Here is a 26,865-nt window from a genome sequence, read left to right on the forward strand (position 1 = left end):
CCTACTCACCGGCTCCGGACCCATCCAAAGTAGAGACATCCGCAGGATCCTTAGTCAAAGAAGAGTTTTGCGGCATACCGGACTCCAAAACGGGTCTCGGTAGCGGCCTGCGAATCCACAGAAGCGGGCATCAGGGTCTGCGAAAGTGCCTCACTGAGGACCGGAGAACTGACAACTAGCTTTACGGAAGCGTTGTTGGCAGTTTTGGACCTGTGCGGTCTGTCTCTGTCTTTATCCTTATGTTTTTTTGGAAGATTGGTAGCCGGATGGCTTACCGAAGCCATATCGGAATATGGGGACCAACAGCGAAAATATTTAGCTACAATAAGGGCCCGACGACATATAGTTCTGGTGTTGAACAAAGCACAAAAGCGACAGCGAGGTACGTTGTGGTCTGGGCTTAAACAGGTGACGCAGTAAGAATGGAAGTCTTGGTGTGGTATTTGCTTTCCACAGGCGAGACAATTGTTAACTTTTTCTGACATCGGTTAGAACAAGAAAAAAGGATCCCCAACGGGGTACTTATCTTTAGAAGACTTTAACTTCAATTCGGAAATGAAACTCGGGTAGTGGCCAACCGGCACTCGTGCAAACTGCTTCTGTTTCAGGCTCTTCGGCAAGAAATACTGATGTAATGGCGTCAGCTGCCTGATTTTATACCACTGATGACCTGACATCAGTCCCGGAGCAACAGCAACCGATGCAGAAATACTAAGCCTCTGGTATTCGGGCCGACTGAGGGCTACCCCTGGCAGGATAACCCAAGTGTGATGACTGCAACAGTGAAATATGAATAACATCTAGCACTTATGATAGTGCACCACATTCTGCTTCTCTCCTCCCAAGCAGTAAACAATGTCAGTAAAGGATCTTGGCTCATGATGTAGTCACTACACAAACATTTTGATGGATCTAGGTGATAAAATATGTGGGCATTTCCAAGGTGAATGTCTGGCTCAGTATCCAAACCATGAACACAGAAGAAAAAATGTCACCATTAGAAAGGGCTATATTTGGTCTCCTATTATGATGCATCATGCCAAGATGGAGCCATAATGTCAGACACTGAGTTACTAGAAACATAAACAAGTATTGAAACTCTGAAGGTCTCTTCCCCGTAAACTATAGGGAAATGTTCAGATAGTTTAAAAGGAGAAATTATTCAAACAGTTTCCTGATATTGGCAAAAATCTAAACAAACAACTGTAATGGCTACAAGTGTGGTTGCAGTCATTTCTATAGGTACAAGTCAAGAGAAATGGGGATGTCCTGGTCTCAGTCAGGGAATGCTGCATTAAATACAAAATATATATTTATTACTAAAATAAATTATATTCACTTTTGGTGGTGGAGGTGTCATATGTATCACAAAGTGGCATTACAGGTTTCACAGTGCTCAAACTACACCTGCAGCATTACTCTGTGGATCTTCGCCATCAAACCCAAAATATTCCAAAATATACACTTCCCAATTCAGAAAGCCTCTGTCATATGCTTTAGTAGGATTTGCTTACCACAGATCACAAGCACCCTAGACCCCAACATTATCTGGAATTTTGTTTGCACCCTAACACAGACAAAGTTAAACCTATCCATTGTACATTCCTTAATGGTCTGAAAATAAACTCAAAAAAACCTCCACAGACACTGAATATGAGCCATCAACAGCTTTCTAAAGCACCGAATGAGAGAAAAAGAGATAGATACTCAGTGTACCAGTTGATCTACGAGAGTCCCTCCCTTATGGGCACTATAGTTAGGTATGTCTTCTTCTGTAGATTTAATCATAATTTTTAGCAAAATCACGTTTGGGGACATAAATACACAGTACCAATGGATGCTGCTACATATAATGGTTACTTATGAGCATGCTTTCACAGATCATACTACCAGTTCACCTCCATGGCACTAGTGTGAGCATCTTCCCATAAATCAAGAAATAATACAGGTTTGACACTACATTATTAAACCAGAAACAGAAAAATAAACTTGCACAACTTACTGGAAATTCCAACAGACGGCAGAGGAATGGAAGGAGAAGGTTCTTACCCCATAAGGAGGGCTATCACACTGATCAACTGTTATGGCAAGATATATTGGTTGTATCTGATGTGGAGACACCTTAATGATGGGTTCAATGGTTGTGCTGAATCCAGTTAGTAAGGAAGAGTTAAAGGAGCTGGACAACTACACAAGCTGAGCCCTAAAACACTCAGTTCCCAAATGTCATCTCTCTCCCATTTACAGCAGAGGCAATGATGCTATGTGAAGCTATACAACAAGGACCAAGCGGCCATGGCACAAATGTCTTCAGTTGAAACACTCCTGAAGACAGAACTGGACGTGGCCAGTTTTCTGATGCAGTGGGCTGCAAAGGCAGGATTTGCCAATAAGTGTGTAGTTAACTGATAGCAGAACATAATGCAGTTAACAATGTTCTTGGAAGGAGCCTGCTTGATGACTGCAATCCTGTCCTTCCCTGGAACAAAGGAGGTAAGTGACTACTCCAGCTTCCTGAACTCCCACAATCAAAACAGGCAGCACCAAACTGTAGATGCAGATCTGTGATAAGTTAGGTCTTACTTTCTCCTGGCTTCTACTGCAGTGAAGAAAAACAAGAGGTTGCTAGATTGCTTCACAAAGCCCCCAAAACCACATTCAGGAGGAAATGCAGGCTTGTCTTGAGTGACACACTGCTCTTATGGAAGACCAACTACGATTTCCTACAAATAAGGACTTGCTGCTCCAAAATGTGAGAAAAAGAGGTGATGGCTTCCAGAAAAGGGTTTTTCTCAAAATGAGTTTCATTTTTGTCAAGCTTGCAGGCCTTGCTTGTAGGAACAAATGACAAGCCTTTGGCTAGAACATCAACTAATACAGGTTCCACAACAAAAGAGGAAAAATCAAAGACATTAAAATCGCCTTCACAATTTTTAACAGTACAATTTGTATTATTAAATGTTTGTCTATTCAAAGAATTAGTACAGGCTACCTCCGTCATTTGCTCGATTTGTGAGACTTCCCTTTCTGATGTTGGGCCTGTTGGAAATGCCGCTTCTTGGAAGACCTAGGACCATGAAAATCTGATTGGGCCGCTGATCCCCCATCACTATTCTGCCATAATTGATTAGACTGGCTCTTCAAACATTCACTACACTGTACATTAGGGCTGGAAGAATGTAAAACCTGATTGGAGCCATCATTTATGGGCATGGAAGACTGAAAAGAATCTAATTCACCATCCCCATCATGCGTCCCTTGAAAATCACTCATGTTACCATTAGGTTTCCAATCTTGTGACGGTGGGGGACGTAGATATGCCATCTCTTTTCATAGTCTGAGTGGTCCCTTACCAATTTCTTTAATTTAGTCGCTTTCAGCTTACAAATATGTTGGTCAATGCTATTAAAGACCCTGCTATAATCATATTTGTATCTTTCAAAATCAGGGTCCGATTTAATTGTAGTATCCAATAAGGTAACTTCAATAGCTATAGCCTCAGCCATTCCATGGTAATGTTTTACCATTAATTCTAACAGTTCCAGGCCTTGCTTATCAAACAACTTAATTGAATCAAAGTAAAAAGCAGAATCTGCTTCCAAACCTGTGGGAAACCACCATGATCTCAGGCCCTTTGGAACTAGTTGCCCATGAAGGCACTCCTTAAAGTACAAAATGTCTAGCTGAAGTTTTTTATATTTTAACAATTTATGGTCCAGTTTTAAGTTCCCAACAATGTTATTCATACTGGCCAGTAGTCCTGAGCTTGAACTACCACTTAATTCGTTAAAATTCAATGACATATGCAACCAGTCATTAAGGTTCGGGACTCCAATAAATCCTGGTAAAACGAAAATAAACCAGGTGTGCTATCGATCCCTTCAGTTGCCATAACTTAAAATACACTAAACCACAAATGAAGAAATAAAATGCACAAACCACAAAGCCAAACTTTAGTCTAAGGTTTATTACACCTTTTAGCTTGGATTCCATGAATTTGAGACAAATTATTTGTAAAAACTGGTGTTTGCTCACGGAGGATGAGAGTATTAGAGAAAAGGTGGGAGAATATCCAAAATTTATTTTTAAGAGAGGGCGAATCTCAAATGTTTTGGAGAGTAAGGGTACAGTCAGTCCTAGACATCCTGGCATGTTTAAATGTGAAGCATGCTCCTATTGTAAATATATGGAGATAGGTAAGACTTTCACTATACAAAATATGAAGCTTAGTACTACCAAGAGGTGTAACTGTAATTCTAAGATGGTTATTTATTTAGCTAGATGCCAGGGATGTCCTAGTTTTTATATCGGGAAGACTGAACGGAAATTTAGAGAATGGTTTATGAACACCTTTATAGTATTAATAGAAAAAAACTTGAAAATGCACTGGCCAGACATATTTCCTGTAACCACGATCATTTCTTTAAATTTTGTGCGTTAGATCAGGTCGAATTTGACATAAGGGGTGGTTCTTGGAGTTTAAAGTTTGATAAATTGGAACTATTATGGCAAATGTGCTTAAAGAAGTATAATTATCCAAGCCTAAGTGATTTATGTTCCATTTATTGTTTGCTGAAATTGAAAAGCCTTGATAGGTAGGAATTGTTATTGTTATTTTTATTTCCATTTTGTAAGTTTAATATGCTAATATCAGGTATTTTGGAAGTACTTCTTTTTACGGTTAGAAGGGGAGGGTTTTTTATGTATTGAAGTGTATCATGTGATTTACATGGAGAGATATTTAAATTGTGATGTATTAATTGGTATTTTATCTAAGTTCAAGTTATTGACTAAACTAAAAGTGCTTAATTAAATACTTTTGGCTCCCTATCCCGTGGTTGTCATTTCTTTTGTTTTAGCTTTGTGGTTTGTGCATTTTATTTCTCCTTTTTAAAGGGAGATAGTGTGTCATATTGACTGATCTGGAGTGAAAGTTTGTTCCAGACAAGGGGTAGTTATTGCACAATGAATCTCTCTCCCTCTCCACTATTATTTGTTTATTTGTTTAAGCAGGTTCAGATCTGATTTTACTGTTCACTGTGTCATTTGATTTGTGGAGATATAAGTGGTCTTGGTCTTCCAGAACCCTAATGGCTCAAAGGAGCATACAGGACACCGAATACAGGGACACAGACTCCAGCCTCTCCTGGTAGCAAAGGTCTTAAAGGTCTTTTAGACCTGCTATCTTTTTGTTAGGAACCTCTGGGTTCTCTCCAATTGCCTTAAATGTTTAGAAAGTTACAACTTAAAGGAGACATTGTACTCTTTGATGGGCCTGATCAGTGCGAAATATAGAGAGGAAAGGACTTTTCCAGACCTAAGAGATAACCCTTTGCAACCAGCTGTGCTAGACAGAAGGATTTCCTAATGACTGTTACAACATGATAATCAAAGGAAAAGGAATTATCTACCCATGTTCCAATGCATCTCACAATACCTTCATTTTGGACTGAGATGTCATTTACACTGTAAGCTGGGTTAAGAGATTGTTTACCAAATATAATATTGCACTTTTTAGCATTTATTTTCAGCCCATTTTCTGAGCATGGATTATTAATACATGTATGTTTAAGTTGTGATTTCTGCATGTCAGAAAGGGTTTTGGGAATGACAATCAGTTTACAGTTATCCACAAACTTTGTTAACCAGAGATCATGTCTTTTTTGTTTTTTTAATCTGGAGATCAGAGAAGTATAAGCCAAACAGTACAGGGCCTAGTTTGGATCCCTGAGGAACTCCACTGTTTATCTTCATGCACTCCAAGAATGCACCTGCCACCTTCACTGTGAGTGTTCTGTTCCTCTTCCAATTTGGTATCCAGATAACTACATAGGGATCAGTTTGGAGCACATTTAGCTTGTTGATTATGTTAGCATGCGGTCATTTGGTATGGTATCAAATGTTTTGGTGAGGTCAAGATATGCTGAATGGACAACATGACCACTGTCCACTGCTTGGTGTTACTCTCTCAAAGTTTACCAGATTATTAGACAGGGTATACCTTTAAAACTAAACTGCCAGTGGTCAGGTCATAGAAGAGTTTTATTATTGTACTTTATCAATCCAGTTACAACCCATTCCACAGCCTTGCAGATGAGGCTCATCAGGCATATGTGGTATTTTTCTGTGGAAATCAAATGAAAGGTCGTCTGGAAGATTTCCTTGACTCCAGGCTCAAAAAACAGTTTTTTGATCTGTTCAAGCATAGTTTTTACTAGTAAGTTCTGGAACTGGGAGAGGTAAAATTAACAGATCTAAGCCCCAATATGATACAGTAGAACACACACTTGCTATACTTGTTTACAAATGGACTTTTCACTGAGTGAAAATTGGTAAAGAGGTATGATTTCTGGGACTATGCTTCACCAAATGGGTCACAAAAAAGCCAGTACCAGAAGGGCAAAGACAACTCTGCCTAACAGGTGGCTACTTATAAAGGGCATATGACTAATTTGATGCCAAAATCAGGACGCCTTCTAGCTGTTGAAATGGCACCTCTAATAACTTAAGGCTTTAAGGGTAGAATAAGATAAGGCCCCAAGCTACTTCTCCACATATTCTACCAGATATCCCTAGGGAGAGGTGACAGGGGCCTGAGACCAGTCTAAGCTGTTCCTCACATACACAAGGGTATCTCTACCCTGCAGAGATGCAAAGGAAGGCAGCTCACTAGCCTTGTCCCTCTCCAAGACAGTGGCCACAAGATTCTATGAATCCGGATAAGATCTGGAGAACAGAAGAATACTATTATCCTACTACCTGCAGACAAGCAGCAGCATGGTAGCACATGTGTTATAACTATGCTAAGCATCAGGAAAACAACAACCAATGTTGAATCACACAATAGCACTGAAAGAAGGCAGGCTCATATTAGGTGTTCCAGACCAAGCTTCCCAATACCGCAATCTCGAACTTGTGATGCAATCACCTACCAGATAAACCAACTTCACTTCAAAACTATTCTTTTACATGGGCATTTCATAACATTTAACGTCTAAGCCCCAAATTCAGGAAAAAACAGATGGCTCCTCGTCAACTGGGGCCTTCTGCCATACCAGCTTGGGATAAAGGTTAGAAGGGGAGTTCTTGACTTAAATACCACAAGATGATGACTGAATGACTTTGTAGACAAAGCTCCAGAATCAGGCTTTTCAGACATGAGCTCCAGCTGATTATGTAGAGATACGATAATAGAAGAACTTCAGAATGCATTTTACCAAGGTGAAAGCAGAAGGCATTCCCCCCTTAATTCCAAGATTCTATGTCGTGGCTGAGGACTGGTAAGGTACTTCAGAGGTCACCAGTTGAGAATGAACTCACTACCACAAGGATACATTCTGATGAACACAAAGCTTGTCCTTCAAGAAATTAAAGTCTGAACCTGTCCTCTTAGTTCTTAGTCTTTTTTTTTTTTTTTTTTTAAGAAACATTTTCATTAAATTATCACTTGTGACACAGGCAATCATACATTTATATAAATGAAAACAAACCATATTGACATTATTTTAGTTAAAAACATACATCACTTATAATCTATCCAGTTACTGTCAGTCAAACATTGCATAGCTCATTCAAATCCTGCCTTCTTAAACCTCACTCCTCCTCCAAAACATTAATCTGCATGTATTGTTTCCACAATTTCCATTTTTTCTATGTAATTTGCTCCTACCCTTTATTAAAATCCCATTTTCAGTTGTTTTATATTTGCTACTATATTCAATACTTCTAGTACAGTTGGTTTAGACTTTGATTTCCATTTTTTAGTAATTGCTTTTTGGCAGCGACCATAATTAGACTCAGCAAGGCCTTACTATGTCTAGGCAATTCTGACTCTATCACAGCTTAAAAAAAAATAATTTCCTTAGTTATACCAATTGGCTCGCCCAGTAGTCTGCAAAAGTCTTCCAGCTCATTAAATTCACAAAAATGTGTTCCAAATTACCTCTTACTTCCCCATCACACCTCCAAAATTTGCTATCTACCCAAGGAAAAATTATTTGGAGTCTACTTACGGTATAAAAATACCTATGCAAAAACATCAAGGCAAAGATCCTAAATCTTCTGGACTTTTTTGCATATTAGGAGACAAACATATTCCCCACATTGCTTCTTTGTGAATTGCTTATCCAATCTCTCTTCCCAATCCTTTCTAACCTCCTCTGATTGATTCTTATAGTTAATCATGCAATATTATATATGCTCTACTAATTATCCCCTTTTAAATAGCAGCTTCTGTTCTAGATTTTACTAAAATCTCAATCAGTGCTGGTCTTTCAGATAGGAACCCCATACCTCTTTCTCTTGGTCTATACCCTGGTATCAATCCTTGATAGGGGAGGCAATCTCTAGCCTGCAGTCCAAATAAATTCTTGGCCTCTTCCCATTCTATTACCTTTCCCCCTCTAATTATTTGCTTCCAAATAACTTGTTTCCTTTGCCATTTTTCCCAATAAATTCCAGCCCCCTCTTGCCTACTGTTTGTATCCCTAATTGCAGTCATCCATATCAGCAGAATCTCCTTTTCCATTCCCGACTTAGCTTAATTCTTGAATACTTCATGCAGAATGTTATATTCATAAAGTAGCAGGATTACAGTAATTCTCCTTAAGGGTTTGCATCCAAAGCTCCAGCCTCTCTCTGTTTCTTCAGCTTCCCCTCTGTTTCTTCATCATTCTTGTCCACTTTGAATTGTAGCTTTCTGCTTGTTCTATGTATAGGAGCCTTAACTGTGTAGCTCTGAAATATCCCTTCAGATCAGGTAATCCCAAATCACCTTGTTCTACTGGAAGAATCGGCTTATCCCACGTGACTCTTGCTGCCTTTCCCTCCCAGATAAACTCCCTCAGCTCTTCATTATTTGCTATCCACAACTTCTCCTCTGATTGATAAAAATATGCCCGACCTGTATATAAAACTAAAGGGACTAAAAACATTTTAACTTATTGTATCTTGCTATTCATATCAATAAAACAGAGCTTTGAATTTCTCAGTTTTTGTATTATCTTTTGTTTAGTCTCTTCCCACATATCATTAGCTGTCACAACAGAATCCTTTTTAATCCATATCCTAAGTACTTCATTTTACTATGTCCCCATAAATATGGCTATTGCTGAACCAATTCTTGTGTGGGTACATAATTTACAGCTACTGCCTTTGTTTTAGCTTCATTAATTTTGTATCCTGAAAAGACTTGAAACTGTCTTAGAATGTTTCACAACACTGAAATTACCTTTTTCTGGTTTTAACAGGTATAAAATAATATCATCTGCAAATAAAGCCAGCTTTTCTTGACTACCATACCAACTACATCCTTGAACTTCTGAGTCCCTTATTTTCTTTGCCAATGGTTCTAAATATAATGCAAATAAAGAGGAAAGAAGACATCCCTGCCTGGTTCCTCTGCTCAAACAAAAATTAGAGAGGAACCCACCCACTTTCATTTTTGCATCAGATCCCTCATATCTTCCTAATCAACTTTATAATTTTATCAGGGAATGCAAATGCTTCCATTGCCCTGCTCATAAAATCCCAGCTTACTCTGTTGAATACTTTCACTGCATCAAGATCAACCAATATTCCCCCTGGACCATCATTGTTCTGTTACTGCTGCCAAATGTCTGCCTCCCTTCCACAAAATCACACTGACCCATACCTATCAATTTTGGCATTACCCTTGTCATTCTTTTAGCCATTATACACAAACTCTAGTAATTGTGCCTCATCTAGCTCTAAACCTTGGCATATTTAATTTGAATATAAACATTTCCATTGCACCTTTTCTTGATTTTCATATTTCTCTGCTTTATACAGCCTTTCAAAACAATTCTGAAATATTTCTAGTATCTCTACAGGATCTTTTGTTATCTTCCTTGTTATAGGCTCCCTACGCTTGGCGACAACCCTTTTCTGTTGTCGGAGTCATTGTGCTAAAAGTTTTTGTGCTCTGGAGTTAACAACAACAAACAGTTGCTTAACATCAGTCTTTCTAAACACATGCATATTATTGAGGTAATCCCATATTTCCTGTTTAGCATTCTGCAATTGCCCCTCTTCATGTTCTGTGAGATTCACCCTATTCTACAATACTTCAACCTTTGCCAGTCCCTCTAAATAATTTTTAATTCTTAACCATATCTTTCTTGCTTTTATTTCCATCCTGTTTTTGAACTCCACTTTAATTTTATCCCATTCCCTAGCTATATTTTCAGAAGAAATTTAGATTTTCTTAACTCCCAACTAATTTTCACTACCCATGCCTTAAATTCCTCTCTTTTCAACAGATTGGTGGCTAAACATCAGTACCTCATTTTTATTTCATTACCCTGCATTTTCCATTTAGCTATTACTGGCGTGTGATATGAAATAATTATTGGATGTCTATCAAAACTTTCAATTAAATGCACACATTCTTGTGAAATATAAATTCTGTCTAGCATAGCTGAGTTTTTGTACCATGGGGAATAATACATAAATTCCCTTCAAACTCCTACTACTGAATTCACATCTTTCATGACAAATATTTTCATAAATTTCTTTAATAATTTATCATCTTGTTATATTTTTTCATCTGCCCCCCCCCCACCCCGAGTACATCACTGCTGCAAATCAAATTCCAGTCCTCACCTATAAGTAATATTCCCAGTTGAAAGCTGATTATTGCTCCCAGAAATTTCTTAAGCTCCATTATTGCAGTTTTATGTGGACTATAAATACATGCCAGTGTAATCTTTCTCCATTGCCAGCATACCCTTAGAAATACAAATCTACCATTATTACCTTTTTTATCCTCTATCACTATCGGAGCTGCTCTTGGAATTAATATAAGTACTCCCCTTTTCCTTTGTCCCAGATATTCTGTTGAATAACCATCTTGAAATCCTTTATCAATTTCATATCCTCAGTTTCCAAATGTGTTTCCTGTAGCACAGCTATTTGCACACTATTTTTAATATAGTTCACTATTCTTTCTCTTTTGTATATATCTGTGAGACTTTTTACATTTAAAGATGCTATAGAAAGTGCTGTCATTATGTTAAATTCACACCTGTTACATTTAACAGCCTTTTCTTTTAAATGTCTAGCTCCAGCTTTTATGTTACATAAATATGCTAACATTTGGCAGGATAACCTTTTATAGAGTTTCTTGTCATATCCATTTGAATCTATGTCATATCTTAACAAAACTTGTTGTTTTAGTGAAAACCCTCAAACAAAAAATCAAACACACCCCCAGAATAGCATTAAAACCTATTACCTTAATAACACACACAACTACGTACATTTTCAAATATTGAAGTTTAACCCTCCCAATAGGAACAATTGCCCCAGACTGACAGCAACACTCACAGACTTGGATTAACCTTTAAGGAAGGTCATCATGCCAAGACTGGTATATCCTGTGCTTTTACTAAGTGCTGTCTGTTTTGTCTAATTTTTATTCCTCTCCTATATTGGAAAACACTTGAATGTATTCAGAAAACATTATCTCCTAGCTGTTAAAAGATAGCAATTGAAGGAAAGAAGTATTATGTTTTTATTACCCCCTCATCAGACTGTCTCCATAGAGACATGAGAATCTACAAGCACTCATTTACTTGCTAGAGGAAAACTTTTATTACATTCACTGCTCTTTTTTATTTGCTGCCCCTTAAAACTTGTTACTACATCAAGCCAAAGGCCTTAATTCAGCCAAGCCCCTATGCAAGACTAAGAAAAGGCAACTGATTTTTTTTTTTTATCATGCTCTTTTGACTGGACTTTTTCACACTGCAGTGCCTACATTTCTTAAAACTGAACAAGGAGAAACAAAGATGAGAGAAAAAAAATCAGGGGCACCTGCTTACTTTGGTATACCTATTACACTCGAAAATAACTGAGAAAGTTTTACTTTATAGCATGCAGATTATGGCATGCATTATAAAAATACTACTGTTAGAAACAAAATTTTGCTTTACTTACAGTTAACCATTTCCTTCCTCTTCCCCTCCTAACTGTTCTTCCAAATATTAATGACAAAGTAGGGTAAAAGCATTGGAATTTCACAGTAGTTACATAGAAAGTATATTAGTTAATACAGAAGTAATTAGTTAAAAAGCTTCATTGTTTTGAAATGTAAGCATTACACAATATAAGTAAAGCAAGAAACACTGGCAGTTGTAGTCCCAAAAAGCACTGACCACAAATATAATGCAGAACAATAGTTTAATGTTGGTTAAAACAATAATAAAAATAAATCCGTAAGCGCTTTCGTTAAGACTAAGTTTAAAATGCAGAAAAAACATTTAAATACATTTAGAATCAATCTGTTTGGGCACAGGGAAAACTAGCTGAATTATTACTAAGCAGAAAGTCACATTTGATTAACACTTTAGTGGCTGTGTTTCAACATATACTATGTTACCTTAAAAACAATGTGAAAAAAGTATGAAAAGTAATATTAATGTATTAAAAACCATGTTGTAAATAAATATACACTCATAAGTTATTATGACAGAAGCAAAAACTAGAATAAATTAGTTAAAACCTTGTATTAATGTTTTAAAACTCATGCTTAAAAAATAGTAATTATGAAGGTCAGTACAAAGTAAAGTGCTAGTGCCGCATCATGTGCTTTGTGTTATTTTATTTCTCTCAAGGGCCTTTAGTTTTAAAACAGGGGTAATAGACGTCCTGTCATTAATGCCAGGCCATTTGTCTGTGTATAATAAAATCTGCCACCTAAGTTCCTTTAACTTCAACTGGAGTCCCCAAGGTTTCTTGTCACTAATGTCTACATGGTGGATAGCCATAAACCTGAAGTTATGGCTGGTGTTGTCATGAGTGTGCCTGGCTAGTGCATTATTCATGTTATTTTTCCTTGTGGCATAATCATGTTCGTAAATTCTAGCACTAAATTTTCTTTTTGATCTGCCTATATAAAATACCGGGCACTGGTCACATGTAGCTGAGTAGACCACTGCCTTGGAGGATCACTCGTATTTCCCTTTTACAAGAAAATCCATGTTGTTTATTGTGAATGTGTTCCCTGTTTTAACTTTATGACACCAGTTGCAAGACCCACATTTAAACATGTCCAAGCGGCACGTTGTAGTGTGGGTGAACCCCCTCCTTAGGAGGTCTATCAAGTTAGAACCTTTCCTATATGTTACTACTGGTCGATCACCTAGATGGGTCCTGATGTCCAAATCTTCCATTGAGCCCAAGTGTAGCGAGGGTGAATGGAGCGGGGCTTCACCACGTTCATGGTAGTTCGCAGTAAGTAGAACAATCAGTCTGCCAAGCTGCTTGAAAGGCAAGGTGTACAAAGCTGCGGGTAAGTTTGAGAAGCAAACTCTTGTTTATGTTACAAAAACACCTGTTTGTAATGGGGACAAGCTTTCTTGTGACCCAGAGCTTCAGGGGGCTGGAATCTACAGCAGAGAGACAAGGGAGTTAAAGTTAAGGTAGAGTAGGTATAATGGCTGGTGTTCCTGATAACATGCTCTTATGAAGACTACTTTACACGTCAGAATAATTTCAGTTATAAGTTAATCAACATGTCAAACTTTAGTTTTGTTGGGGGAGTCCTGATGGTAGGTGACTCAGCCGATTTTTCATTGTTGGAAGCAACTGGGAAGTGGTTGGGCATAGCCAGGGATGAGGAAAAGCAAAAGATGGGAAATTAGTAATTGAGCAGTGAAACAAGCACAGAAAGGACAAAGTTAGAGAAAAGCAACAGCCACAAACTATGAAATATACAATGCAGGCTCCTGTAATACAGTGCTTTACCTGGGGAGCCGAGCTAGCGCATATCTTACAACTACCAGTCTAGTAACAGCAAAGACATTTTAACATGGTCTACAATAGAGCATTAGACTTTCCATAGTTGCTAACAAATGTTTTCCCCTACAAGAGCAGGTACTAGGCTCTATTCCCATATTCCATAAGCAGGCACTGCTGTGGTGCAAGTGCAGGGTTCTGCTCCCATTATCAGCATTGCTACTGGAATGAGTTATGAGGGCTTTCACTCAGCAAACATCAGTGCAAAGTTATGTTCCCATAGCACTCCCCCAGTATGGCATAAATACTGTGAAAAAATAGGTATGTTTTACCCCATCGCTGCTGTGACTGATAAATGAACCACACCAGCAGCAAATAAACCAAAGCCTATACTCATCTATTCCAACTGGTTAGTTTAATTTACAGCAAACTAAGATTGTTTTGAGGTAAGACATGAGGACTGGTATTTTGTTTACAAATTGTTTAAATTTAGTACAGTGCCAATTATATTTTAGTTTGGATTTTCTATCAAGTGTTTGGTGCACAGAATTCCTAAGTAGCTGGTAAGTATATTAAATAATCAGCTCCTATGCACATTGCTAACGAAAACACATGAACATCAACCTCAGGGATATTAGTGTAATATAAATTCTTGAAAATTTGAAGTACCTTGCAGACATGTGATACATTTTCTAATTTGAAGATTATACATTGAAAGTCACTAAAGAACCATATGACACAAACTACCAGCTAACTCGTAAATAAACCAATTTGCTTTTGCACAGCATGTTAACTAAGTTGCTGAATCATACTGACTTGTCTGTTATCTCACATAGAAACATTGCTGTTTGTTACTCAGCAATTCCTCTACTTACACTTGAATAGCCAACAGCCATCTGAAAGGCAATAATGAATTTTCAGGGAGATTTAATGTTTAGTTGCAACAGTAATGGCAAAGATAACCATGCAGTCAATGCACAGTCAAACTAACCAGTTTTTCCATCATCACGTTCAACTGGAAAGTATCTGGATATCGCCAAAGTGTAGAAAGAACGTAAAGCGGTTCTTCGTCTGTCCAGAGGTAGATATATATCTGGATAAGCAAAAGTAGACAGCAGAAGTGTAATTATGAACAGCTCAATTTTTTTAATCAAAAATTACATTTTCAGTCTTGTTTCCACTCATTAAGAATACATTAATTGTACATTATCATGAAGCAAGAGTTTGAATTAAAACTAACCATTCCCGCATAAAATTTTAAATGGAGAGGTACAAAAAATGGTTGGCTTTAATTAACACCATAGCCATCAGTTTTAGCCTGATTTGTATGTTATGGGAGCAATATATATATATTTACCACTTGCTTTGATAAGTTTGTTTGGTGGAGGGGAGAAGTGGAGAGCTTACCATTAGTTTTGTGTGTGTGTGGAAGATATCAGAGAGTTGTAAATACTGCTAACGAGTCCCACTGCAGCTACTGCTTTTGATCTGTTGCAATGTAAATCAATCTATTCTAGCCCCCGCAAAAAAAAAAAAAAAAAACTGGGAACATACATGCTGAACAGTGAGACACAAATATGCATTTCTATATACCAAAATATATCGGAAATACATTTTTTAATACTAAACTGAAATGCACTATTGGCCATCCTTCCACATCTTGTCTGGCAACCTTGAGATCAATGTTTTTGACTTTAGGCCCAAATATATTATCATTTTAAGGTATGTGAAAGCTTCCTAGTTTGTAAGGTTCTCATATGGCTAAATGACAGACATGTCCTGCATGCAAGTATTCAATATTCCTGGGTCATGTTCAAGAATGCAGAATTAAGCAAATAAATATACATTTTTTGTATGCCTACAAAAGGAGAATAGCTTGTAACCAATGGTTCAGCACTGTTGCTCAATACAAGACTGGAATCAAATTGAAGATATATACTACGTACTTATTTATTTGTTTACTTTTTGTTGACCGTTTTAGTTCCACTATATCTACTGCCTTGATTGCCTAGAAAACTCAATATGCGAGTGGTAAATTTGGAAGGGACATCAGGGAAACTTCTTGACTATGCCTGCATGGTGTGTTAAAGAGCATGTGTCCTAAGGAGGAGGGCTCTAAGACGGCTGCAATAGAAGACAAATGGGAGAATTCTGAATGTTTTTCTACCAGAGATATTTCAGGATTCTGGAAAAAAGTTTACTGGATATTACTGATTCTGAAGCAGATGACAATGAAGAAATACTTTAAAGAAAGAACAGTTGTTTAAAATCTTACCATAACAGTAGATGTCCTTCTGATCACTGTTGCAGTATTCTTCACTAATGTGTGAAGAACCCTTCTGCAAAGGGTAGCCAGCATACCAAAGCCTTAGGATTTTAAGGACATCGCACATCACATGTATGCTCCCTGCTCATGGCATGTGGCATAAATGTGATATACGGACAAACATAACTCAGAACTGAAAGCCACAGTAGGAACAACAGTCCAAGGAGAAAAGGAGGAACATGTGCATCCAGAAGGAAAAAAGGAGTAAAGAAAAGGGGGAGGATGGAGGGAGCATCTGCTGTTATGGTAAGATTTTATACAACTGTACTACGTCCTTCCATATCACTGCTGCAGTATTCTTCACTAAATGGAGAGTACAAATGCTCAAGATGAAAGGTAAGAGGAGGATGTCCCAGAACAGCCCTCAAAAAAGCCATGCATGATAGCCATGTCAAGGCCAGCTTTACCCCTGGAAACGACATCTAAATTGTAATGCTTAGTAATGGTATGGACAGAGGTCAAAATAGCAGCCTCAAGGATGAATTGTTATCTAAACCTTTGAAAAACACACCAGAGGAAGCCACAGCTCTGGTAGAATGAGCCTCAACAGAAACAAAGTATTTTCCCATGAAAGCAGTAACAAAAAGAAATGGCTTTAGAGATCCATAAAGAAATGGTTTGTTTGGAAACTGCCAAACCTAGAAATCTGGGATGAAAAGAAACAAAAAGTTGCTCAGACTTGTGAATGGCCTTAGTCTTATCCAAACAATACCAAAGCTATCTATGAAAATCCAATGTGTGAAGAACCTTCTCACTAACAGATTGCAGAGAAAGAAAACAGGTGGGTAAGAGACAATTAATTTACCACCTTGGGTATAAAAGAAAGATTAGTATGAACAGGCACCCTGTCCCTATGAAAAAAACAAAAAAGGAGGAACAGCCATAAGGGTCTGAAGCTCAGACACTCTTTTAGCTGAAGTAAGGGCCAAAAGGATAAAAGTCTTCCACATACAATGCTGCAAGGAAGTTGAAGCTGCAGGCTCAAAAGCAGCCTGAGTCAATTTTTCAAGAACAAAATTAAAGTCCCAGGAAAGAGGAATAGGTTGCCTGGAAGGCCTAGTTTGAAAGATGCCTTTAAGAAACTGTTTGACCTCAAACCTAGAGGGGCCAAGGCAGGAATCAAAGGGAGATAAGAAGAAATCACTGAAAGGTGAGCTTTAGTTGAAGAATACACCAACCCAAAATGGAGCAAGTCACACAAAAGACAGAACAAGGTGAATCTCAACAGTAAGTGGATCCTGATTAAGAGCAAGACACCAGACAGAAAATTACTTCCATTTGGACATGTAGGATTTCCTGGTAGTGGGTTTTCCTGGCCTCCTTCAGAACCTGAAGCATGTCCTCAGAAAAAAAGGTGCCTAAAAGGGATCAAAACCCGTTGAAGAGGGGGACAAGTGAGGATGGATGAGAGACCTGTTTTTGTGTGTGAGTAGGTCCAACCTGCAAGATAACTTGTGGTGATTGCCCTTAGTTAGGTGCAGAAGAAGAGGGAACCAATGCTGACAGGGATAAAAGGGAGTCATTGGCAGGATCCCGGGTCAGTCTTGCTCTATCTTGAGCAAGACCCTTGGTATGAGAGGAAGGGGAGGGAAGGCGTAGAGAAACATCTCCTTCCAAGAAAAAGATAGAGCATCTGCCTTCCATGACAGTGGACTTGGGACTCTGGTACAAAACAGAGGAAGTTGTCTGTTCAGATGGGAGGCAAAAGATCTACCTGAGGAGTCCCCCACTGGTGGACAATGTCCAAAAACACATCTCTGTGAGGCATCCACTCGTGAGCGTGTGTTATGGACCTGCTAAGACAGTCTGCCACAATATTTTGTTCTGAAAGAATATAAACAGCCTGAAGAGTCACCAGATATTGGACAGCCAAATCTCAAACTTGAAGAGCTAGTCTACACAAAAGATAGGACCATGTCAACACTTGCTTGTTAATGTAGCACATCACTGCAGTATTGTCTGTAAAGAATTTGAGAGGCTCTGGATGAAGACTATGAAAGGCCTGAACAGTAAAAAGGAGAGCTCTCATCTCATTGATGCTGATACGATCTGGCCTGTGATGAACAGGCCAAAGACTCTGAACTTTGAGAGTACAGAAAGAAGCACCCCACCCCGGTTCTAAGGCATCCAAAAAATTTGCTGGAGAGGGGGACTGGGGATGAAAAGGAAGCCCTGGGTTGAAAGTCTGCTGATGATTCTACCACTGAAGCACTAGTTTGAGGCATGGAAGAAGCGGGACTGTTGGAGCTATACTGACATTACTGTCTGTAATGATCTACTGTAGCTTCCTCATATGGAGTCTGGCAAAAAGAAGCATAGGAATGATATAAATCCCAGAGCCCTTAGAAATTCTGTGGCTGTAACTGAGAACTGAAGAAGAAGGGATTGAAAAAAGGTAATTAGAGCAACAGTCTTGGGTGATGGCAGAGAATCCAGCATAGGAACAGTCTGGAGCTTGCAACCGAGAAAAATATGATCCTGAGAAGGAGTCAGGAAGGATTTCTGGAAATTTATCATAAACCCTAGGCTTTTCAAGAGGCAAAAGCACAGTGAAGGTGATGACGCAAGGTCTCTGGGGAGGAAGCCTGAATGAACAGGTCATCCAGGTAAGGAAAGATTTGTATCCCCCTCATCACTACAAAAGGCATTCACAGGAGTCAGGCATTTTTGAAAATCCTTGTGGCAGTAGAGAGGCCAAAGGGAAAAGCAAAGAACTGAAAATGCAAGGAAGAAACAGATAAACTCAAATATTTATCGAAACAGGGATGATAAGGGATGTGAAGATAAGCATCCTTGAGATCCAGGAAAAACCAGGAAAGCCTGAAGAAGAGGAGGAGGAAACAGAATCTGGAGGGACAGCATCTGAAAGGAAGGATTTTCAGAAAGATGCTAAACAGAGAAAGGTACAGAATGGGCTTCCAGGTACTTTTTTCCCTGGGAACTTTAAACACTCTGGAATAAAACCCAGACCCCTCCTGGGGAGTGGGAACTGTTTGGATAGTTCCTTGAGACAAAAGGCCCTGAAACACATCTGGAAAGAAATGCAGCTGTTCCTGAGGAGGTTGGGGAATGCATAGAAAAAGAGGAGGGGATTTCCACACCAATAAGTATCACTAATGGATGGAGGACAGAACTCAAGAAAGTACAGTTTTGTACCTACCATAAATGTAGATGTTCGAATGTATACCCTGCTGCAGTCATCACACTTGGGTTATCCTGCCGTCAGGCAGTCCTGCAGTCGGCCCGAACTCCAAAGTCTTGGTCCGGCGTCGGTTGCTGTCGCTTCTTCCCTGACGTCAGTGTGCCAGGGGTATATAAGAGGCATCCAACGCCATTTTCTTCAGTTTTTCTTGCCCCAGATGTCCCCAAAAGGTGGTCAGTAGATAGTACCAAAACTGAAAGAGTAGCACAAGCAAAACATCCCTCCAGCTATAAGCAAATACACCACAAAGGTCGTATCAGATTTTGAGGTATTGAAAGGTTTTAGTTAGGTCAGAGGGGATGGGGGGGGGGTAACCTGGACTGCAGCAGGGTATACACTCGAACATCTACATTTATGGTAGGTACAAAACTGTACTATGTGCATCGTGTTACTCTACTGCAGTCATCACACTTGGGTAGAATCCCAAAGCTAAGGATGGGAGGTGGAGTCAAACAGGGTTAGAGGGGGCTAGAAGGCCTTGCAAAACTGCAGTGGCGAAGCCAGCTCTAGTTTTAGAGTAAAGTGGTAAGTGATAGTGTTTGGTGAATGTGTGTACTGAACTCCAAGTTGCAGCTTCTAAAATATCCTTGGTAGGCACCCCCCTGAGGAAGGCTGTAGATGTAGCTGCTGCCCTGGTGGAGTGGAGCCTAATGCTAGCAGGAACTGTTTTTCCATGGTGGGTGTAGCAAAAACGTATGCAATGTTCTATCCATTTGGAAATGGTCTGTTTTGAGATAGCCTTTCCTTGTGATGCTGTAGCATAGGATACAAAAAGCTGGTCAGATTTTCTGAAAACCTTAGTTTCATCCAAGTAGTAACGTAGCTGCCTGTGAATGTCCAAGGAATGCAGGAGTCTTTCTCCTTTGTTCTGCGGATTTGGAAAGAAGGTGGGTAAATGGATGGTTTGATTTAGAGCCACACTGGATGCCACCTTATGCATAAAGGAGGGGTTAGTTCATAGAGAAACTCTGTCTTGATGAAAAATGAGGAAAGGCTCTACCGCCATTAGAGCCTGAAGCTCTGAGACTCTTCTGGCTGAAGTAATTGCTAGCAGCAGGGCAGTCTTCCATGATACAAACTTTAAGTCAGCTGTGAAAGCTGGCTCAAAAGGAGGCAGCGTAAGTTTTTCTAGAACAAAATTGAGGTCCCAAGTTAGTGTTGGTGCTCTCCTGGGAAGCCTAATGTTTTTGGCCCCCCTGAGAAACTGCCTTAGAAGTGGATGCGAAAATAAGGGAGGATCCGTGTTGTAGTGAGCTGAAATAGCTGAGGCGTGGATTTTAATAGATGAAAAAGAAAGTCCTTTGTGAACATCTCAGTTAAATATTGTAGAATCTGAGGTATGTCCGGCAGAAGGGTATTTTGGCCTTTAGCTTGGTTCCAGGCGCAAAACCTTTTCCATTTGTCTGAGTAGGCTTTCCTGGTGCTGGGCCTCCTGGCCTCCAGAATAACATCCATAACAGCTTGTGAAAGAGGAGCTGGCTGGTTGCTTAGGAGATTTGCCATGCAGCCAAATTTAAGGTTTTGAGCTGGCTGTGTAGAATCTGACTGTCTTGCTGTGTGAGCAGATAAGAAATTTGTGGTAAAATCCATGGTGGGCCCTGGGCCATATTACTTAGTAGTGGGTACCAGTGCTGGCGTGGCCAGTCTGGGGCAATGAGTATCATTCCGGGTCTCTCCATCCTGACTTTCAGCAGCACCTTTGTGAGAAGGGGCAATGGAGGGAAGGCATATACTGACAGCATTTTCCAACTGAATGAGAGTGCGTCCACTTTCCAAGCTTGACGGTGAAATGTCCTTGTGCAAAATTTTGTTAGCTGATAGTTTTGGGGGCTGGCAAACAGGCCTATATCTGGGTGTCCCCATTTTTGAGTTATCATTGCAAATACTTGTGGATCCATTTTCCACTTGTGGAGGTCCATGATGTTTCTGCTTAGGTCATCTGCCAATGTGTTCTTTTTTCCTGGCAGGAATTGAGCTTGTAAATGAACTTGGTAAGCCAGTGCTGTGTTCCACAAGGTCATTGCTTGCCTGCACAGAGGGTAGGAGTGTGTACCCCCTTGTTTATGTACCACATTACTGTGGTGTTGTCTGTCCTTATTATAAGCTGTCCTGGATGTAAGAGGTCCTTGAAGGCTGTCAGGGCATTCTGTACAGCTAGCATTTCTTTTTGATTGATGTGCAGATTTCTTTGATCTGCAGTCCATATGCCTTGAACCTGCCATGTGTGCCTCCCAGGCGTAGTCCGATGCATCTGTTGTCATAGTTTGCCTGGCTGGGGGTATAAGGTGAAAGGCTGACCCTTGTTGAGGTGACATGCCTGTGACCACCATAGAAACTCCTGTTGAAGGCAGGGAATGAGAGGTATCATTGTTTCCAAGCTGTGGCTGTGTTGAGTCCATACGCATTTTAGGTACCATTGTAATTTCCTCATATGCAGTTTTGCAAATGGTATTAGTAGTATGCAAGATGCCATGAGCCCAAGGCCTGCAGAAGTTTTCTTGCAGGGAGTAGGGTCTTTATTGCCATTGTTTTGAAGTATTGAGTTAGTTGTAGTTGTTTGTCTGGCATCAGGTAAGCCATCTGGGCCGTTGTATTCAAGCTGGCACCCAGGAATCTCATATTTTGTGAGGGCACTAGTTTTGATTTCTTTTCATTTACTGTGTACCCTAGGCAACTTAGGTGTTTTACAAAAGCCAAATGATGTAAGAGAGTGTCCTTGCTTTCTGCTTGGATGAGGCAGTCGTTCAGGTATGGGTATATTTGAATTCCTCTTTGTCTGCAGTATGCAATTACTGGTGCCAGGCATTTTGTGAAGACCCTGGGCGCAGTAGATAAGCCAAAGGGCAGTGCAGAGAATTGGTAATGGGTTGAAACTGCAATGAAGCGGAGGTATCTTCTGCAATTTTGCCTGATAGGGACATGCAGGTATGCCTCCTTAAGGTCCAACGTTACTAGCAAAGCTTTCTTGCCCAACATGGGAAGAAGCTTGCTGTAGTGTTAGCATCTTGAATTTGGGTACTTGCAAGAAGGTGTTTAGAATTGAAAGGTCCAGAATGGGTCTCCAAGCATTGTCCTTTCTGGGGACTAGAAAGAGCCTTGAGTAAAATCCTTGGCCTTGCTCCTGTGTAGGTACCAGTTGAATGGCTCTCATGTCCATGAGAGCTGTAATTTGTTTTTGTGCCTCTGCCCATTGATTTTGTGGCAGGTTTGGCATGCCTTTTATCCTTGGCAAGGTGTGGAAATGGAATCTGTATCCTTGTGAGATAATGTCTAGGACCCATTTGTCCTTTGTGACGATGTGACAGTTGTCTGCAAAAAGTGCTAATTTTCCTCCCAAGGGAGCTACCAAGAGAGTTTTGCTTGGCAGTTTGAGGTCTAAGTCATTGTGTTTGCCTTCTAGTAGTTTGGGACCTGCCTTCTCCTCCCTTCTGTGTTGCAGTGCCCCATTGGCGAGGTTTGTAAGGGATTTGTGCTTGTCCTCTGCCCCTTGGGCACCTGTACTTACCCCTCTGTGTTCTGTCAGAAGCTGGAAAGGACCAATTGCTTGTTGGCCAATTTCTGCTGAAGCGTGGGGGCTGTATCTGTAAGAAATCTTTGACCATCTGCATATATTTTGCCTTATCCTCCATTTTCTTTAAAACCTCTTCTGCTTTAACCCCAAATAAGACATCCTGATGTAAGGGTGCATCTAGTAACTTTGCTTTAACATGCTCAGGCAGAGTTTGTTCCTTTAACCAAGCATGCCTACGTATAACAGACCCAGTAACAGCTGCTCTACAGGAAGCTTCCAAGGAATCAAATCCACATTGTAAAGTATGTTTGCCCACCTGTTCAGCTGCATGCAACATATCCTGTATTTCCTTGAATTCAGACTGTTGAGGGAGCATGCTCATCTTCTGTTTTATTTGAGACATTAGGAATTGCTGGTATTTAAGCATGTGAAATTGACAATTTAGTGCTCTCACAGCCAGAGTAGCTGAGGTGTAAACCTTCTTCCCCCACCTATCTAGTGCTCTGGAGTCCCTTTCAGAGGGTACAGGATTTTGGGCCATAGAAGCCTTAGTCCCTTTGAGACCCTGGGAGATGGTCTCTGGATCAGCAATAGGGCTTTTGTAAAGGAATTTGTGTGAGTCAGGCACTCTATAGTATCTATCTGGTTTGGCTGGAGCAGGAGGCAGAGAATCTGGATTTAGACTAGATTCTAAATAAACATCATCCACAATGTCTAAAACTGGGGGAATAGCAAGTGGTCTGTGCTGGGGGAGTAAAAGAAACTCTCTGAGCCTTTTCTTTGAGTCGGAGTAGTCCTTACCTTCCCAGTGGAAATGTTCCCTCATGGTATGTAAGGTTTCCCCAAAGGAATAGTCTTCAGGGGGAGAAGTTGAGGGAATGGAATCTTCAGCATCAGAATCTTCATAAGGGGGAAAGGAGTAATCCTGGTCCTCAGAGGAGCCTGAGGAAATAGACACTTGATCAGAGGAGGCATAATCCTCCTCTTGTCTAGGCCTTTTGTCGGGGAGGGGGGGTTGGGAACCCATGATTAAAGAAATCAAATCTTCAGCCATTTTAAGCATCTGTTTCTTAGGCATGGGGCCTTGAACTGGAGACTGAAGTGCAGTCTTTTTTGGTTTTAGAGGAGTCTTAAGCTTAGCATAAGATTTTATGGTGAGAGTAGTCGGTCTGAAGACACCTTCTGAAACCGAAGATGTTTCTACAGCACCGGCTTCTCCTGCAATGTCGTCGGTAGGGCCTAAAGAAAATGGCTGCATCGGCCTAGAACTCTCTGCTAGAGAATCCGTAGCGGTCTGGGGTTCCGATTCTGCGGTAGCCAGGGGCTGCATAGGCACCTCACTGAAAACCGGAGGACCGGCCCAGCCGAGGCCTCGGAGTCTGGCTTGGATCTAGGCTGCCTGTCTTTATCTTTGTGTTTTTTATGCACGCCGGTAGTCGGTTGCTCCGACGGCATAGTGTAATTAAATTTCCTACCGAAGTAGTGTTGTGCGAAATCAAAGCGTTGCTTTATAGTTCGCTTATTGAACCTAGCACAAATCCGACAACCAGTGACATCATGGTCTGGGCCTAGGCAAGGTATACAATAAGAATGAAAGTCCTTATGAGGTATTTGTTTCCCACAAGAAATGCAATTGTTAACTTTTTCTGACATCGGACTGAGGCAAGAAAAGGTTCCCCAATGGGGTACTTAGCTTTGAAGACTTCGGACTGAAACTCGATTCGAAAATCTCAGGTGTCGGCCGACCGGCACTTGCGAACTGCTTCTGCTTCGGGCACCGCGCGGCAAGAAAGACTGAAGAAAATGGCATCGGATGCCTCTTATATACCCCTGGCGCACTGACGTCAGGGAAGAAGTGACAACAACCGACACCGGACCAAGACTTTGGAATTCGGGCCGACTGCAGGACCGCCTGATGGCAGGATAACCTAAGTGTGATGACTGCAGCAGGGTAACACGATGAACATCCCTCAGTGATCCTTAACCAATTGGGAAGGGACAAGGAAAGATGGAGAGAGAAAAAAAAAACTGACTTAGAAAGGAGGGAAGTAGGTAGTCAGACAGAACCAGGCTTATCTGAAAAAGGAGGTTAAGTAGTAGGTGTCTGAGTATACTTAGCAGGAGCAGCCAGTCTAGAACCCTTCTTACCTTTGGGAGGAGGGTGAGACTGTCTACGAACAAAAGCAGGCTTAGAGGGATAACTCCTCTGAAATTTAGGAATAGGCAAAAGAAAAATATGCTTCAATTCTTGCAAGGCCTTGCCCTTGTCTTGCAGGACTTAAAAAGCTCAGCAGCTGCAGAACCAAAGAGATTTTTATTATCAGGGGGAGCAACCAACAATTCCTCCTTAATATTATCAGGCAACAGATGGAGGCGAAGCCAAGAGTGATAAATAGGAAGGTAGTGGAAAGGATAAAGAACACAAAATTCCTAGGGGTCTATATAGAGGAGGATCTTTTTTGGTCAACCAATACCACTCACATAGTAAAGGACAATCAACGTCTACATTTCCTGAGGAGACTAAGAAAAGCAAGCCTACCTCTCTCTATCCTCTCCACCTTCTACAGGGCTACCATAGAACGTATCTTAACATGCAACTTCATGGTGTGGTATTGGAAGCTGTTCAGCTGCAGATCAAAAAGCCTTACAAAAGATAATCAGAGTTGTGGAGAAAATAATGGGATCCAAACTTCCAGAAATAAAGGATCTAGACACGACATGTTATGACAGAGCAACAAAAATAACAAGTGATCCTGCATACCCTGCTTTTGAACTGTTCACATGTCTGTCGCCTGGCAGAAGATATCACAGCATACACTGTAAAATGACCAGGTTCAAGAACGGTTTTATGTCCTAGAGTGATTGGACTCTGACTTTGCTATTAATCTCAGGGATGCGAGATGCTGGCAAGTTTTGTGATAACCAAATAGTGCAATAACAATAAGACATCACAATCAACTTATCAGTTTACAGGAAACTGTTTGCAATACAAATTGCTAGGTATTCTCATAATATAGAGAACATGAGAATTACATTGTGTAACAAGTACAGGTGCAATAAGGAACCAATCAGCTGCTATAGTGGTATATAGAATAATTGCAGTAATAAGTAATAATATAACTGCCTGTATAACTGACTAAGAGAAAGGTAAATGTTAGGTCTGATACATGTGTAATTGTATGTATGTATATGTTTCTCTTCTAAGCATGTGTAATTGTATGTATGTATTTGTCTTCTCAATTTGAGCATGTTGCACTTAATTTTGTTTTGACTTCACTTGTTGTGTCTAAATGACAATAAAGTTCACTTTGACTGAGTAACACCTCAACACAAGACCAAAAGCAGCAGCTCTAAAAGTAACAGTTGCTGCATCATAACTACATTTAATAGAATGGTGATCCACTTGGGAAGAGAAGGTTCATAGGTTCATACTAGGCTATCTGCCCGAGGGCATTTACAAGCCTAGCCCATAGTTTTGTGGCTTACGCCACCCCTTTAGTATGGGGAACTATACCCATTATTTTGCTGTGCCTCTGTCAAGCAGTGACACTGAGGTAATCCCTGGGGTATATCTGCGATCTCCCATCCATTGGTCAAGATTTCTCTTAAACAAGGCCAGCGAGGTGCTCTGCCTCACATATACCGGGATTTTGTTCCACAGCATAGGGAGTCTTTGGGTGATGAATCTATCCCTCCAGCAAGTCCTATTAATAGCCGTGTTGAGGTTTAAGTCTCCCGCCCTTGTGGCTCTGATGGATCTAGATTTTTTGAGGTGAAGCATATTCATCAAATCTGGGTTTGACATGGCCTTGTATGTCAGGCAAAGGTCACCTCTGAGCAAGCGGTAAGCGACTGAATAGAGCTGGAGTTCTTTCAGTTGGGCAGCATAGGACAGATTTTTGAGACCCTTTATCCTATTGGTGAGGAACTTTTGTGGCCTCTCCAGCTGCTGCAAGTGTCGGGTCAGATACATTCCGAATGGGGCATTGTACTCAATCATTGGTCTGATGAGTGATGAGTATAGGGAGACTATGACCTCCCTTGATCTAGATGTGAATCCCTTCATGA

The 26,865-nt window shown here is 40.3% G+C and overlaps 1 protein-coding gene across 2 annotated transcripts in view; it reads right to left on the bottom strand.

Moving 5' to 3' along the window:
• Positions 1 to 26,865, bottom strand: part of FUZ (fuzzy planar cell polarity protein) — an 876,363-nt gene that overhangs the window by 102,831 nt on the left and 746,667 nt on the right. The window contains exon 10 of one of the 2 annotated variants that reach the window (XM_044059629.1): positions 14,750 to 14,851. The exons of the other annotated variant lie outside the window; for it this stretch is intronic. Within the exon in view, the coding sequence (XP_043915564.1) occupies positions 14,750 to 14,851 (102 nt within the window). The remainder of the gene's footprint in view (positions 1 to 14,749; positions 14,852 to 26,865) is intronic. 2 annotated transcript variants of the gene reach the window in all.

Source organism: Protopterus annectens, chromosome 17.part0 (genome assembly GCF_019279795.1).
Source record: "Protopterus annectens isolate FY-2018-M chromosome 17.part0, PAN1.0, whole genome shotgun sequence".
NCBI classification, from domain to species: domain Eukaryota; kingdom Metazoa; phylum Chordata; order Ceratodontiformes; family Protopteridae; genus Protopterus; species Protopterus annectens.